Here is a 16,451-nt window from a genome sequence, read left to right as displayed (position 1 = left end):
ATCGGTTCCTAAGATTCGCCTTTCTGGACAAGCATTACCAGTTTGTGGCACTTCCATTCGGACTAGCCACTGCTCCAAGAATTTTCACAAAGGTACTAGGGTCCCTTCTAGCGGTGCTAAGGCCAAGGGGCATTGCAGTAGTACCCTACTTGGACGACATACTGATTCAAGCGTCGTCTCTACCACAAGCAAAGGCTCATACGGACATTGTCCTAGCCTTTCTCAGATCTCACGGGTGGAAAGTGAACGTAGAAAAAAGTTCTCTATTCCCGTCAACAAGAGTTCCCTTCTTGGGAACAATAATAGACTCCTTGGAAATGAAGATTTTTCTGACAGAAGCCAGAAAATCAAAACTTCTAAGCTCTTGTCAAGCACTTCATTCTGTTCTTCTTCCTTCCATAGCGCAGTGCATGGAAGTAATAGGTTTGATGGTTGCGGCAATGGACATAGTTCCTTTTGCGCGAATTCATCTAAGACCATTACAACTGTGCATGCTCAGACAGTGGAATGGGGATTATACTGATTTGTCCCCGACGATCCAAGTAGATCAGAGGACCAGAGATTCACTCCGTTGGTGGCTGACCCTGGACAACCTGTCCCAAGGGATGAGCTTCAGAAGACCAGAGTGGGTCATTGTAACGACCGACGCCAGCCTGGTGGGCTGGGGCGCGGTCTGGAAACACCTGAAGGCTCAGGGTCTATGGTCTCGGGAAGAATCTCTTCTCCCGATAAACATTCTGGAACTGAGAGCGATATTCAATGCTCTCAAGGCTTGGCCTCAACTAGCAAAGGCCAAATTCATAAGGTTTCAATCAGACAACATGACGACTGTTGCATATATCAACCATCAGGGGGGAACAAGGAGTTCCCTGGCGATGGAAGAAGTGACCAAAGTAATTCAATGGGCGGAGCTTCACTCCTGCCACTTGTCTGCAATCCACATCCCAGGAGTGGAAAATTGGGAAGCGGATTTTCTGAGTCGTCAGACATTTCATCCGGGGGAGTGGGAACTCCATCCGGAAATCTTTGCCCAAATAACTCAATTATGGGGCACTCCAGACATGGATCTGATGGCGTCTCGTCAGAACTTCAAGGTTCCTTGCTGCGGGTCCAGATCCAGGGATCCCAAGGCGACTCTAGTAGATGCACTAGTAGCGCCCTGGACCTTCAACCTAGCTTATGTGTTCCCACCGTTTCCTCTCATTCCCAGGCTGGTAGCCAGGATCAATCAAGAGAGGGCTTCGGTGATCTTGATAGCTCCTGCGTGGCCACGCAGAACTTGGTATGCAGACCTGGTGAATATGTCATCGGCTCCACCATGGAAGCTACCTTTGAGACGGGACCTTCTTGTTCAAGGTCCGTTCGAACATCCGAATCTGGCATCACTCCAACTGACTGCTTGAAGATTGAACGCTTGATTTTATCAAAGCGTGGGTTCTCAGATTCTGTCATTGATACTCTTATTCAGGCTAGAAAGCCTGTAACTAGGAAAATTTACCATAAAGTATGGAAGAAATATATCTGTTGGTGCGAATCGAAAGGATTCCCATGGAACAGGGTAAAAATTCCTAAGATTCTATCCTTTCTACAAGAGGGTTTGGAGAAAGGATTATCTGCAAGTTCTTTGAAGGGACAGATTTCTGCTTTATCTGTTTTACTTCACAAGAAGCTGGCGGCTGTGCCAGATGTTCAGGCTTTTGTTCAGGCTCTGGTTAGAATCAAGCCTGTTTACAAACCTTTGACTCCTCCTTGGAGTCTCAATTTAGTTCTTTCAGTTCTTCAAGGGGTTCCGTTTGAACCCTTACATTCCGTAGATATTAAGTTATTATCTTGGAAAGTTTTGTTTTTGGTTGCAATTTCTTCTGCTAGAAGAGTTTCAGAGTTATCTGCTCTGCAGTGTTCTCCTCCTTATCTGGTGTTCCACGCAGATAAGGTGGTTTTGCGTACTAAACCTGGTTTTCTTCCGAAAGTTGTTTCTAACAAAAATATTAACCAGGAGATAGTTGTGCCTTCTTTGTGTCCGAATCCAGTTTCAAAGAAGGAACGTTTGTTGCACAATTTGGATGTAGTTCGTGCTCTAAAATTCTATTTAGAGGCTACAAAGGATTTCAGACAAACATCTTCCTTGTTTGTTGTTTATTCTGGTAAAAGGAGAGGTCAAAAAGCAACTTCTACCTCTCTCTCTTTTTGGCTTAAAAGCATCATCAGATTGGCTTATGAGACTGCCGGACGGCAGCCTCCTGAAAGAATCACAGCTCATTCCACTAGGGCTGTGGCTTCCACATGGGCCTTCAAGAACGAGGCTTCTGTTGATCAGATATGTAAGGCAGCGACTTGGTCTTCACTGCACACTTTTACCAAATTTTACAAATTTGATACTTTTGCTTCTTCTGAGGCTATTTTTGGGAGAAAGGTTTTGCAAACCGTGGTGCCTTCCATCTAGGTGACCTGATTTGCTCCCTCCCATCATCCGTGTCCTAAAGCTTTGGTATTGGTTCCCACAAGTAAGGATGACGCCATGGACCGGACACACCTATGTTGGAGAAAACAGAATTTATGTTTACCTGATAAATTACTTTCTCCAACGGTGTGTCCGGTCCACGGCCCGCCCTGGTTTTTAATCAGGTCTGATGATTTAATTTCTCTAACTACAGTCACCACGGTATCATATGATTTCTCCTATGCAAATATTCCTCCTTTACGTCGGTCGAATGACTGGGGAAGGCGGAGCCTAGGAGGGATCATGTGACCAGCTTTGCTGGGCTCTTTGCCATTTCCTGTTGGGGAAGAGAATATACCACAAGTAAGGATGACGCCGTGGACCGGACACACCGTTGGAGAAAGTAATTTATCAGGTAAACATAAATTCTGTTTTTGATTCCCTTTTAACCCCCTGTTCACCGGACTGCTAAATAGAGTATAACTTTGTACTCTCTTTGATCAGCCAGTCCAATGAGCAGTGCTCATCAAAATCTCTAGCTAAATTAAGTTTGATAGGCGCAGGCAATGCTTCGAAAAATAAATTCACAAATTCTGAGCATTCAAATATGGGGTAATCTTCAGCCATACTGTACACACTTTTTAGTACAGAAAGGCATTTTATAGGGCTTTTATTCACACTACATTTTAAACCGTATACAGCTATTTTCGCTGCAGTTTTAGTGTGCTATTGCCCGAATTCCTTTCTGCACTGTCGTTTTTCGTCTCATTCCAGGAATGAATATTCATATCCTTTAGGGAAGCAAAGAATTTGTGATATTTACCTTCAAACACCCAGGGCAGAAATTCAATTTTTGACCGCTCACTAGTAACGTTCATTATAGATAAAGCATTTTCAAAGGCCTCTAAGTGGTCAAATATAGAAGTGGTTGCGTTTTTGGAAAATTTAGGTACTGCATCCTTTAAGAAAATAATTATTTTAGGGGTGTCATATACCTTATTAGAAGTATCTTGGGCTCTCCTATGGACCTTATTTTTGGGGTTGGAGTGTTCCCTATCTTCCCTTTTATTATGGGGAGAACCCTTACGCATATTAGTACTGCGTGGGCTATTTGGGTAGCTGTCTCCGTCCTCTGACTTACTACTAGAGATGCCCTCCCCCTCCTCAGCTGAGTTATAGCAGTTTCCTGAATTAATAAGATAAGGTGACTGTCTATTTTGGAAGTTTATTTCTGACCCAATAGAGGCCCTTTGTTTAAATTTTTCCCTAAATTTCTGCAGTTCATTCCTGATGTATTCCTTAAGAGAGTTAGAATTATCTGCATTATCCTCATTGCTAATAGAGGGTTTTTCATTATGATGATACAGCCTTTTTAAACCACTTAATTCTCTCTGGCTTTGTGCGAGTTCCTTATGCAAATCTTCTATCTGAGCTATTAAACTTTGGTTATATTTTTGTAAGGTGGCCATGTTTTGGGCAAACTCATCAATTTTATTTTCGGCTATATGGAAATTCTCTTCGCATTTGCGTGAGGAGCGAATACTATCTTCTAGCCCCTGTATTTGCAATTCCTTTTCTATACAGAGGAGGGGCATTTTGTCAATAATGCATATTACAAGGGGCCAAGATTTTAGTATTAGTTCATCCGTTTTTTGAGATTTTTGCATTGATTAATTTTTAATAATTCTTGGAATAATTCACTTTTTTCATTTACCTTCCATCATCAATAGCAATATTTTTAGCCTTAATTGCAAGCATATCCATATAATCATTTAATTCACCCGCAATATTAAACCTCTTTTTAATGTAGCCTATAATGTCCATCTTAAGGACATCCCCCTGAATGAGGCGTAATCTTGGGGAACATATTTCAACACTATGTACAGATTCAAATGATTCACCTCTAGTCACAGACATTATTATATTGGCTTAGTATTTAGTTAAATTAAAACACTAATACAATTTTGACCAACAAAAGAAAAAAAAATGATATTTTCAAAAATATTAATATTAATTTTGAAATATGAAAAATCAATTTATAAATTTTTCAAAACAAAAATTGTTTTTAATAATATTTCAAGATATTAATATTAATTTTGAAATATTTAATCACAAAAAAATTAACATTTTTTTTTAGATTTATTTTAAAAAAAATCTTTTTTTTTTTAATAATTTCTATTTACTACAAATATATCATATCAATGTGATAAATATTAATAATATCTCAGCAGTGTGCCTCCAAATAATATGTCAGTATATGGCCGGGTTATAATACAATATATTTAATAATTATTCTTTAAAACAAACCCCCAATAAAATGCATATACAAAACAATTAAAATTAATATAAATTCCTGAATTCTTTATATTAGTTACATTAATAAACACATTGAATTATATTTATAGAAAACCAGATATGAATCAAATGATATACACTTATGTTGTTACAATATTCTTTACAAAGCAAACCAAATGTACCTTTAGAATTAACCTTATTCACAATTGAATTGCATTACATCACCACAATGAAAAACCAAAGTATGGGCCACTAACTTTCAGACCAGTACAACTAAACTACTTAGCCTACAATTTATCCTATATAACTCTAATTTAAAAACATCAGAAATTATATATATTTGTGCAAACAACCAACTCCTATGCCAATTTCTCTGAGCTGAAATATAAACTCTTTAGCAACAATAAGGCAAATTCTAATATATATATATAGCAAATAACTTAATACACACCAGAGTGATTTACATACAATAATAGAAATATGAAATACAAAGGACCTTTGTTTAGCAAATACATTACTTAGCAATAGTGACTAGTTAAGACTACACAGGACTATGAATGCAAGCTAAAATAAAAAGTGCCCTTTTAGATTTACTAACTGCAATTAGACTGTAGCAATAATGAATGTATTTCTTTATACTTTACCCAAATCAATGTTTTATATTCCAGAGTTTCTTGTGGGTCATCTATGGAGGGTTCACTCACAATGTGCACAGGTATATATTTCAAGAATTGTTAATCTTTCTCTGTTCAAGAAAGTGTCCCAAAAAATGGCAGAGAATATACTTGGCACCAAAGCCTATGTATTTTCTCTCCAAAAGTTAATGCTTCTTTAAATCTGTCTGTCCCTTTAGCAGTGGGTTCTCTGGACCTTTATTCCAAGAATCAAGAATTCCTCCCCTGTTTCTTTAATCACTCCCACAGAATTTTTTTGGAGCTTGTCCCTGGTCTGCCCTTAACGGATTTGAGAATTGATTGGTTATTAATGAGACGCCTCCCTGATTGGCTCATCTGGCTCTGCATGTGTTCCAATAGTTAATTTATTTGGCTGTCATACCAGTTTTAATCACCGAGGGGGCAGCAGACAACCGCATATGCATATCTCATCATCAATATTGCTAACAATTTAATACATCCTTATAAAGTGATTATTTAACATACTATGACTTTGTGTATTAATAAACCTCTCGTGTCAGCATTTATATTTCATTTAACATAACAGAAAATGTACAATTTGACACTAAACACCAGTATTTTATCAATTTCTATGTTAAAATAGAAAATATTTATATAGACTTTTTATACACCATATGATATGACAAGTCACCCCTTGCAGGCAATCCTGTATCAGCATCTATTAGCCCCATCTGGAAGATAGAAAAAAAACAACAACAAAAAACATGTTATATATTTCAAAAATGGGATTGTTACAATTGTTATTTAATCTATTACAAATCTGAATTTCTGAATTGTATTTCCCATATCCATATATAGATATTTATACAGTCAATTAAATCTTTGAGAATTATACAGTTTATATAGATGAATTTCTAACTTCTCTTTTTTTTTTAAATCAAGATTCAAATTCTTATATGCTTTCAGCACTCATAGGGTTAAACATGTCTCTCTGTTAGCCAGCATAGATGTTTATCTAACACAGCAGTTTCCAATTTGCATTTAGAGGGTGAGTGGTCACTTTCCCACAAAACTTGTCACTTGTCTCAGACATTTAGGCTCTCTTTGTAAGAAGTAGGAAATCTTAATATACATTTCCAGGTAGTGACCATAAGGTCTTTTGAAGTGATCTTTCTAAGATAACTTGAAAAACAACTCATTTGATGACTGAGAGAAGGGGCTGGTATTTTAAAGTGACATCTGGAGTTTTACAAATAAAATTAATTATTTGGTGTACACAACCATATATATATTAAATATATATATATATATATAATTTAATAACATTCACAAATATCCTGACAGTACTTCTTTTAAGGACCATTTAGATAGGAAACTTGAATCTTATCTAAGTAAAGCTTATTTATTTTCTGGCTACATTCTTAGGCCTGCTATATTCATAGCTGATGTTGCAGCTGCATCAACATTTTGGTTGGAAAGTTTAGCGCAACAGGAAACAGATTCTGATTCTCTTTTCTAGAAAAGCATTACCAATTTGTTGCTCTTCCATTTGGCCTAGCAACAACGCCAAGATTTTTTTCAAAGGTTCTCGGTGCCCTACTCTCTGTAATCAAAGAACAGGGTATTGCGATGTTTCCTTATTTGGACAATATCTTGGTACTAGCTCAGTCTTTACATTCTGCCGAATGTTTCTTCAAAGACATGGTTGGAGGATCAATTTACCAAAAAGTTTCTTGATTCCTCAGACAAGGGTCACCTTTTTAGGGTTTCCAGATAGATTCAGTGTCCATGACTCTAACAGGCAAGAGATGAATAAAATTGGTTTCAGCTTGTCAAAACCTTCAGTCTCAATCATTCCCTTCAGTGGCTATGTGCATGGAAGTTTTAGGTCTCATGACTGAAGCATCAGACGCAATCCCCTTTGCTCATTTTCATATGAGACCTCTTCAGCTTTGTATGCTGAATCAATGGTGCAGGGATTATACAAAGATATCACAATTAGCAGTTCCTTAGTTTTACCAACCTGCTTATATCTTCCTGCCTCTTGTTCTTCTTCCAAGAGTATTCTCCAAGATCATCATGGAACAATCGTTTGTGTTTCTGGTAGCACCAGCATGGCCTCACAGGTTTTGGAATGCGGATCTTGTCCTGATGTCCATTTGTCAAATTTGGCCACATCCGTTAAGACCAGACCTTCTGTCTCAAGGACCATTTTTCCATCAGGATCTCAAATCGTTAAATTTGAATTTATGGAAATTGAATGCTTAGTCATAGAGGTTTCTCTGACTCAGTGATTGATACTATGTTACAGGCTCGTAAATCTGTTTCTAAGAAGATTTATTTTCAAGTTTGTAAGACTTGTATTTTATGGTGTTCTCATAAATTATCCTGGCATTCTTTTAGAATTCCTAGAATTTTACAGTTTCTTCAGGATGGTTTGGATAAGGGTTTGTCTGCAAGTTCCTTGAAAGGACAAATCTCTGCTCTTTCTGTTTTATTTCACAGAAAGATTGCTAAGCTTCCTGATATTCACTGTTTTGTACAGGCTTTGGTCCGTATCAAGCCTGTCATTAAATCAATTTCTCCTCCTTGAAGTCTTAATTTGGTTTTAAAGGCTTTACAGGCTCCTCCATTTGAGCCTATGCATTATTTGGACATTAAAATACTTTCTTGGAAAGCGTTGTTCTTTTTAGCCATCTCTTCTGCTAGAAGAGTGTTACGGTACCAACAGGATACCAAGGTTAATACCAGATGAACAATGTCCTGCATAGGGAATCAGCAATTCACAACCAAGCCAGTTTTCAGGTTTAAAACAGACTGATATTTATTAAAAGGCTATGCCTAGTATTTATGCAGGTCTGACCCCCCCCCCCCCAGATGGGGGTTGAAAGGCTGTTGTACATTACATGGACGGAACAAGCCCTTTGACATGATACAATAGAATTATATTACTTAAACACTTCAACCACAAGACACTCTTGGCCCTTCTTATCACTTAGGCGTTTTCTCTCTGGAGGTGATCAAACAATAGAATGCTTAGCACTAATTAGATTATAGCTGGAGCCAGCAACTCTGTCTTTAGAAATTAGTTTCTTAGCTAAACACAATTAACTCCTTCAGTCCTGACAGAAGGGTCTGTCACATATCTCCCCCGTTGTGGAACACTCCGGCAGACCCGGCTTGACCCTTTGGCGGGTCAACCTGGGGATGACCGGACTCGGAGGTGGTAGGCATGTCAGTTTGCCAGGACAATCCATCTGTATTCCCGTTATGAGAGAGAATTCCTGTCCATACAAAGAAGGGTTCAACTTCCTCAGTGCCCAGACTAGGGCTAAACAGTCCTTCAAAATCCCATCAGCTTCTTTACGAGTTTTCTGTACCTGCTCTTTATAGGTATCCACAATCCCTTCATACTGACATAGGGTGCCCTTGAGTTGCTGCACCTCACTATGAGCCAGCGTCAGCTTCTCCTCAAGTGTCGCTAAGTTTGTCTTTAAGGTTTCATGTCCCACTCTCAAGCTGGTGTTTTCTGCAGTCTGTCGGTGCAGCTTGTCTAGCAGAGATTCACGTTCTAAACGTGCTTTTTCCTCTGCGCTCCTCTTCTCCTTCATCAGCGCATTGTAACGGGACCTCCACATATTAATAGCGGATAGAGATTTACTGAGCTCAGCGTCCTGGGGCTTAGCAGCAGGGGGGTCAGTCTCTGCTGCACGGATCTGGGCACGGGTAGTCACAGAGTTAACATCAGCGGGACCCATAGGAGCGTAGGCAGAAACAAGGGGGGCCAAGTCATTTCCAAGAAGAACATCAGCAGGTAAGTCCTTCTTGACCCCCACATTCACAGGTCTAGCGCCCATTCCCCAATCCAAATGTACCCTGGCAACAGGTAGGCTGAACACATCGCCCCTTGCTACCCTCACAGCCACAGTGTCTCCAGTGTACTGTTTCTCAGACACCAAGTTCTTTTGAAGCAAGGTCATGGTAGCACCAGTATCCCGTAGACCACTGACCTTCTTCCCATTCACTTTAACCAGTTGCCGGTTATTCCGGTGGGCAGCTTGCACAATGTCTGCCTCATGTAGGATGCTCCAGCATTCTTGCGCCTCTACGTAGCGGGCCGCAGGCTGAGGATTACGTGGGATTCCGCTGGCAGGTCTTCTCCAGGACTGCGCTTGGTTCGCTGCGTTTAGGGGACACTCTGGTCTTTTGTGCCCTAGTTGCTTACATCCAAAGCATCGAATCGGTTGTGAGTAGCCCCGCAAATTGAACAGGGCTCTCTGAGGGTAGTTCGTGGCCGGAGGCCGTGTGGTATAGCGGTGCGCCGGGGTTTGGTAACTGGCAGCTGCTGGGGTGACTGGGGGTCTGTACTCCACTCTAGCAGGGGGCTTAGTGGTAGCAGTGTCCAGTTTGCGGGCATCCGTATACTCATCTGCCAAGCGAGCCGCTTCCTGCAGGGTGGAGGGTTTACGGTCCCGAACCCACTCTCGAACTCCTGCGGGTAACTTGTCGAAGCAATGTTCCAACAGGAATAGCTGCAGCACCTCTTCCCCAGATATGGCTTGGCACCCCGCTATCCAGTGAGCTGCTGTGCGGTGCACCTTACATGCCCACTCAAGGTAGGAATCTCCAGCTAATTTAACAGTGTCTCTGAACCGCCTCCGGTATGCCTCCGGTGTAACCGCATACCTGGAGAGCAGAGCCTCTTTTACCGTATTATAATCCCTGACTTCCTCATCTGGAATGGCCCGAAAAGCCTCTCTGGCCCGGCCGGATAATTCTCCAGATAATATCGTGACCCAGTCCTCTGCGGGTACCTTGTGTAGTGCACATTGCCTCTCAAAATCCGCAAGGTACCCATCAATCTCTCCTTCTGTTTCCAGGAAGTTTTTAAAAGCTGCAAAATTTACTTTTCTCTTTTCCATCTTAGTCAGTATTGTAATAATCCCCCTCTTCCTGAGGTTACTGGTTTGTGTAGTTGCTCTTCTGGGCGATTAGGTTCATTCCGTCGCTTGCCACCAATTGTTACGGTACCAACAGGATACCAAGGTTAATACCAGATGAACAATGTCCTGCATAGGGAATCAGCAATTCACAACCAAGCCAGTTTTCAGGTTTAAAACAGACTGATATTTATTAAAAGGCTATGCCTAGTATTTATGCAGGTCTGACCCCCCCCCCCCCAGATGGGGGTTGAAAGGCTGTTGTACATTACATGGACGGAACAAGCCCTTTGACATGATACAATAGAATTATATTACTTAAACACTTCAACCACAAGACACTCTTGGCCCTTCTTATCACTTAGGCGTTTTCTCTCTGGAGGTGATCAAACAATAGAATGCTTAGCACTAATTAGATTATAGCTGGAGCCAGCAACTCTGTCTTTAGAAATTAGTTTCTTAGCTAAACACAATTAACTCCTTCAGTCCTGACAGAAGGGTCTGTCACAAAGAGTTTCTGAATTATCTGCTCTTTCTTGTGAATCTCCTTTTCTGATTTTCCATCCGGATAAGGCAGTTTTGCAGACTTCTTAAATTTCTACCTAAGGTTGTGAATTCTAACGACATTAATAGAGAAATTGTTGTCCCTTCTTTGTGTCCTAATCCTAAGAATTCTTTGGAGAGATCCTTACATTCTTTGGATGTGGTAAGAGCTTTAAAATATTATGTTGAAGCTACTAAAGATTTCAGGAAGACTTCTAGTCTATTTGTTATCTTTTCTGGTTCTAGGAAAGGTCATAAGGCTTCTGCTATTTCCTTGGCATCTTGGTTAAAGCTTTTGATTCTTCAGGCTTATTTGGAGTCGGATCAGCACCCACCTCAGAGAATTACAGCTCATTCTACTAGATCAGTCTCCACTTTGTGGGCTTTTAAGAATGAAGCTTCAGTTGATCTGATTTGCAAAGCAGCAACTTGGTCTTCTTTGCATACATTTACTAAATTCTACCGTTTTGATGTATTTGCTTCTTCGGAAGCAGTTTTTGGTAGAAAAGTTTTTCAGGCAGCTGTTTCATTTTTATTCCTCTGCTTATGTTTGAGTTTTTTCTTTTCATTATGAGAATAAACTTATATTTTGGGTTGTGGATTTATTTTTTTCAGCGGAAAATGGCTGTTATTATTTTATCCCTCTCTAGTGACTCTTCTGTGGAGTTCCACATCTTGGGTATTACTATCCCATACGTCACTAGCTCATGGACTCTTGCCAATTACATGAAAGAAAACATAATTTATGTAAGAACTTACCTGATAAATTAATTTCTTTCATATTGGCAAGAGTCCATGAGACCCACCGTTTTTATGGTGGTTATGATTTTTTTGTATAAAGCACAATTATTTCCAAATTCCTTTTTGATGCTTTTTACTCCTTTCTTTATCACCCCACTACTTAGCTATTCATTAAACTGAATTGTGGGTGTGGTGAGGGGTGTATTTATAGGCATTTTGAGGTTTGGGAAACTTTGCCCCTCCGGTAGGATTGTATATCCCATACGTCACTAGCCCATGGACCCATTAATTTATCAGGTAAGTTCTTACATAAATTATGTTTTTTGCCTCGGCTGAGGTTTTTTTTGCGAGAAAGGCTCTTCAAGCAGGGGTGCCTTCTGTTTAGGGTCCCTCCCTTATCCCTCCCTTATCATCTGTGTCCTCTAGCTTGGGCATTAATTACCAACAGTAATTGATGATGATCCGTGGACTCACTGTGTCATTAGAAAGAAAATGAAATGTATGCTTAACTGATAAATATCTTTCTTTCTTGACACGGTGAGTCCACGGCCCGCCCTGTGTTTGAGACAGTTTTTTGTTGTATAAACCTCAGGCACCTCTGCACCTTGTGTTATTTCCTTTCTCTCCTTTTCCTTTGGTTGAACTGGGGGTTGTGGGAAGGGAAGTTATACTTAACAGCTTTGCTGTGGTGCTCTTTGCCTCCTCCTGCTGACCAGGAGTGATATTCCCAACAGTAATTGATGATGATCCGTGGATTCACCGTGTCAAGAAAGAAAGAAATTTATCAGGTAAGCATAAATTTCCAGTTTTTTTTCCTTTCATGATTCAGACACAGCATTCAATTGTAAACAACTTTCTATTTTACTTCTATTATCTAATGTGAACATTCTCTTGGTATCCTTTGTTGAAAATCATATCTAGATAGGCTTTGGAGCTAGATACTGATTGGTGGCTGAATTTGTATGCCCATTTACATTGGCTTACGAACGTGTTCAGCTAGCTCCCAGTAGTGCTTTGCTGCTTCTTCAATAAAATATATCAAGAGAATTAAGGAAAATTGATAACAGAAGTAAAATGGAAAGTTGTTTAAAAATGTATTATCTTTCTGAATCATAAAAGAAAAATGTGGGGTTTCATATCCCTTTAATGCTTCAAATACATTGCTCGAGCTAATATAGATGGCAGAGATCTTATTAGATGCCATTGTGTGAGAAATCCTGTTGTTTTTTTTTATAACACAACATAATTGATTCTTATGCACACATAATGCAGTTATACTATACACATTACATTTATGTCCAGCAGTCCCTGAAAATAAATGTATACATATAGAGAGAGAGTGTCACACATAGGTGGTTAGTTGTCAACCCTTTTGCGCATGTGCAGGATTAGTACTGTGGAATTATTGATGCGTTGGTATGGACGAGTTGTCCGGAATTAGCTACTACAGAGAACCCAGGTTGCCCACCATGAATGGTCTATGCAAATTAGAGCCATGGTGGGTTTGGAAAAAGGCTGTTTTTGGAGAGAAAATTGCAGCGAAACAACACAATAGGGAAAAGGGAAGGTATTTAAGCAAATTAACTGTTTCTATTGACCTGGGGAATTATGTTAATTTTCCTTTTCACTTCCCTACTCTAAGTTATATACCCATGTTTGTAGGTCTGTGGTTAAAGCGTGCTTCACTTTCACAAGAATAAATTTGTCTCCAAAAAGTGCTGAAAGCCGTGAGCAGCCACCATCTTCCTCATTCGGATTATAACCAATGATGCAAATATACATTTAAAAATACAGTTGCACTCATATAAACACTATCTGATAACAAGTTTTCATATAAATTTGAATTAAAAAAGTATAAGGGTTAAAAGGTGTTTGAATGAAAAGGACTATTAATTTAAATTTAGATGAATACCTGAAAACAATAAAAATAATTTTAAGTCAATATTAATACTTAATAATGTTTTTATTGTGTTTTTACTGTAAATATTTTACATTTCAATGTTTTTTGCATAGAGTAGAAACTGTTCTTTGTATTTTTAAATCTATATTACTATTTATATGTATATCTGTATATACCTATAAATATATATTCATGTTTATTTTTATCCTCACATCAAGCCTCCCATTCCTGATCCCAACAACATGAGGGATTTCGTTAGTTACCCAACATCAGGTAATGAAAGATTGCACTGCACTATGAAGAGAACTGAAGACGATCCAGAGGTTGGAGGTCCATGCTATACTCTTTACTTAGAATATTTGGGTGGACTGGTGCCTGTATTAAAAGGACGGCGGATCAGCAAGCTTCGACCTGAATTTGTTATTATGGATCCCAAAACAGATGGAAAAACAGGTGCTGACCGTTTCTGTTGATCTATTTTCTATATGTGTTTTTTAACTTTATATGCACCAGAATGTTTGTGTGGTGAGTGACTGATTTTCATGGGTTGCTGCTGTTGGTCTCATCTTTCCATTAAAGGTATAGTCTAGTCAAAATTAAACTTTTATGATTCAGATAGTGCATGCAATTTTAAGCAACTTTCTAATTTACTCCTATTATCAATTTTTCGTTGTTCTCTTGGTATCTTTATTTGAAAAAGCAAGAATGTAAGCATAGGAGCCGGCCCATTTTTGGTTCAGCACCTGGGTAGCGCTTTATGATTGATGTCTAAATGTAGCAACCAATCATCAAGCACTACCCAGGTGCTGAACCAAAAATGGGCCGGCTCCTAAGCTTAAATTCAAATAAAGATAACAAGAGAATGACGAAAACTTGATAACAGGAGTAAATTAGAAAGTTGCTTAAAATTGCATGCTCTAACACTGAATCATAAAAGTTTAATTCTGACTAAACTATCCCTTAAATGGTTCAGTATTTTTAAGAATACAAACATAAGGGTGAAACCATTAAAATATTTCTTGATGGTTAACGTTATCTTTCTTTATTGTTTGTTTTACATATTTATTTTTCTCCAACATAGGTGTGTCCGGTCCACGGCGTCATCCTTACTTGTGGGATATTCTCTTCCCCAACAGGAAATGGCAAAGAGCCCAGCAAAGCTGGTCACATGATCCCTCCTAGGCTCCGCCTTCCCCAGTCATTCTCTTTGCCGTTGTACATGCAACATCTCCACGGAGATGGCTTAGAGTTTTTTGGTCATTCCAGAGAAACTATGTAAAATGGACAAGTTCCTAGAGGTCCCGGGGCCCCCCGAAGCTTTTCCTATACCCAAGCGGGTGGCGGACATTGTAAATAAAGAATGGGAAAGGCCCGGTATACCTTTCGTCCCTCCCCCCATATTTAAAAAATTGTTTCCTATGGTCGACCCCAGAAAGGACTTATGGCAGACAGTCCCCAAGGTCGAGGGAGCGGTTTCTACTTTAAACAAACGCACCACTATACCCATAGAAGATAGTTGTGCTTTCAAAGATCCTATGGATAAAAAATTAGAAGGTTTGCTTAAAAAGATGTTTGTTCAGCAAGGTTACCTTCTACAACCAATTTCATGCATTGTCCCTGTCACTACAGCCGCGTGTTTCTGGTTCGATGAGCTAGTAAAGGCGATCGATAGTGATTCTCCTCCTTATGAGGAGATTATGGACAGAATCCGTGCTCTCAAATTGGCCAATTCTTTCACCCTAGACGCCACTTTGCAATTGGCTAGGTTAGCGGCGAAAAATTCTGGTTTTGCTATTGTGGCGCGCAGAGCGCTTTGGTTAAAATCTTGGTCAGCGGATGCGTCTTCCAAGAACAAATTACTTAACATTCCTTTCAAGGGGAAAACGCTGTTTGGCCCTGACTTGAAAGAGATTATCTCTGATATCACTGGGGGCAAGGGCCACACCCTTCCTCAGGATAGGTCTTTCAAGGCCAAAAATAAACCTAATTTTCGTCCCTTTCGCAGAAACGGACCAGCCCCAAGTGCTACGTCCTCTAAGCAAGAGGGTAATACTTCTCAAGCCAAGCCAGCCTGGAGACCAATGCAAGGCTGGAACAAAGGAAAGCAGGCCAAGAAACCTGCCACTGCTACCAAGACAGCATGAGATGTTGGCCCCCGATCCGGGACCGGATCTGGTGGGGGGCAGACTCTCTCTCTTCGCTCAGGCTTGGGCAAGAGATGTTCTGGATCCTTGGGCACTAGAAATAGTCTCCCAAGGTTATCTTCTGGAATTCAAGGGGTTTCCCCCAAGGGGGAGGTTCCACAGGTCTCAATTGTCTTCAGACCACATAAAAAAACAGGCATTCTTACATTGTGTAGAAGACCTGTTAAAAATGGGAGTGATTCATCCTGTTCCATTAGGAGAACAAGGGATGGGGTTCTACTCCAATCTGTTCGTAGTTCCCAAAAAAGAGGGAACATTCAGACCAATCTTAGATCTCAAGATCCTAAACAAGTTTCTCAAGGTTCCATCGTTCAAAATGGAAACCATTCGAACAATTCTTCCTTCCATCCAGGAAGGTCAATTCATGACCACGGTGGATTTAAAGGATGCGTATCTACATATTCCTATCCACAAGGAACATCATCGGTTCCTAAGGTTCGCATTCCTGGACAAGCATTACCAGTTTGTGGCACTTCCGTTCGGATTAGCCACTGCTCCAAGGATTTTCACAAAGGTACTAGGGTCCCTTCTAGCGGTGCTAAGACCAAGGGGCATTGCAGTAGTACCTTACTTGGACGACATTCTGATTCAAGCGTCGTCCCTTCCTCAAGCAAAGGCTCACACGGACATTGTCCTGGCCTTTCTCAGATCTCACGGGTGGAAAGTGAACATAGAAAAAAGTTCTCTATCTCCGTCAACAAGGGTTCCCTTCTTGGGAACAATAATAGACTCCTTAGAAATGAGGATTTTTCT

The 16,451-nt window shown here is 39.9% G+C and overlaps 1 protein-coding gene across 2 annotated transcripts in view; it reads left to right on the top strand.

Annotated features, from left to right (window-relative positions):
- The window catches only part of TULP4 (TUB like protein 4), a 574,485-nt gene that overhangs the window by 522,160 nt on the left and 35,874 nt on the right, over positions 1 to 16,451 (top strand). For both annotated transcript variants that reach the window (XM_053710846.1, XM_053710845.1), the window contains exon 9: positions 13,713 to 13,947. In XM_053710846.1, coding sequence (XP_053566821.1) covers positions 13,713 to 13,947 — 235 coding nt within the window. The remainder of the gene's footprint in view (positions 1 to 13,712; positions 13,948 to 16,451) is intronic.

This window comes from Bombina bombina, chromosome 4 (assembly GCF_027579735.1).
Source record: "Bombina bombina isolate aBomBom1 chromosome 4, aBomBom1.pri, whole genome shotgun sequence".
In the NCBI taxonomy this organism is placed as follows: Eukaryota; Metazoa; Chordata; class Amphibia; order Anura; family Bombinatoridae; genus Bombina; species Bombina bombina.
The sequence above is the reverse complement of the archived record's forward strand: the minus strand, read 5'-3'. Positions and strand labels throughout refer to the sequence as shown.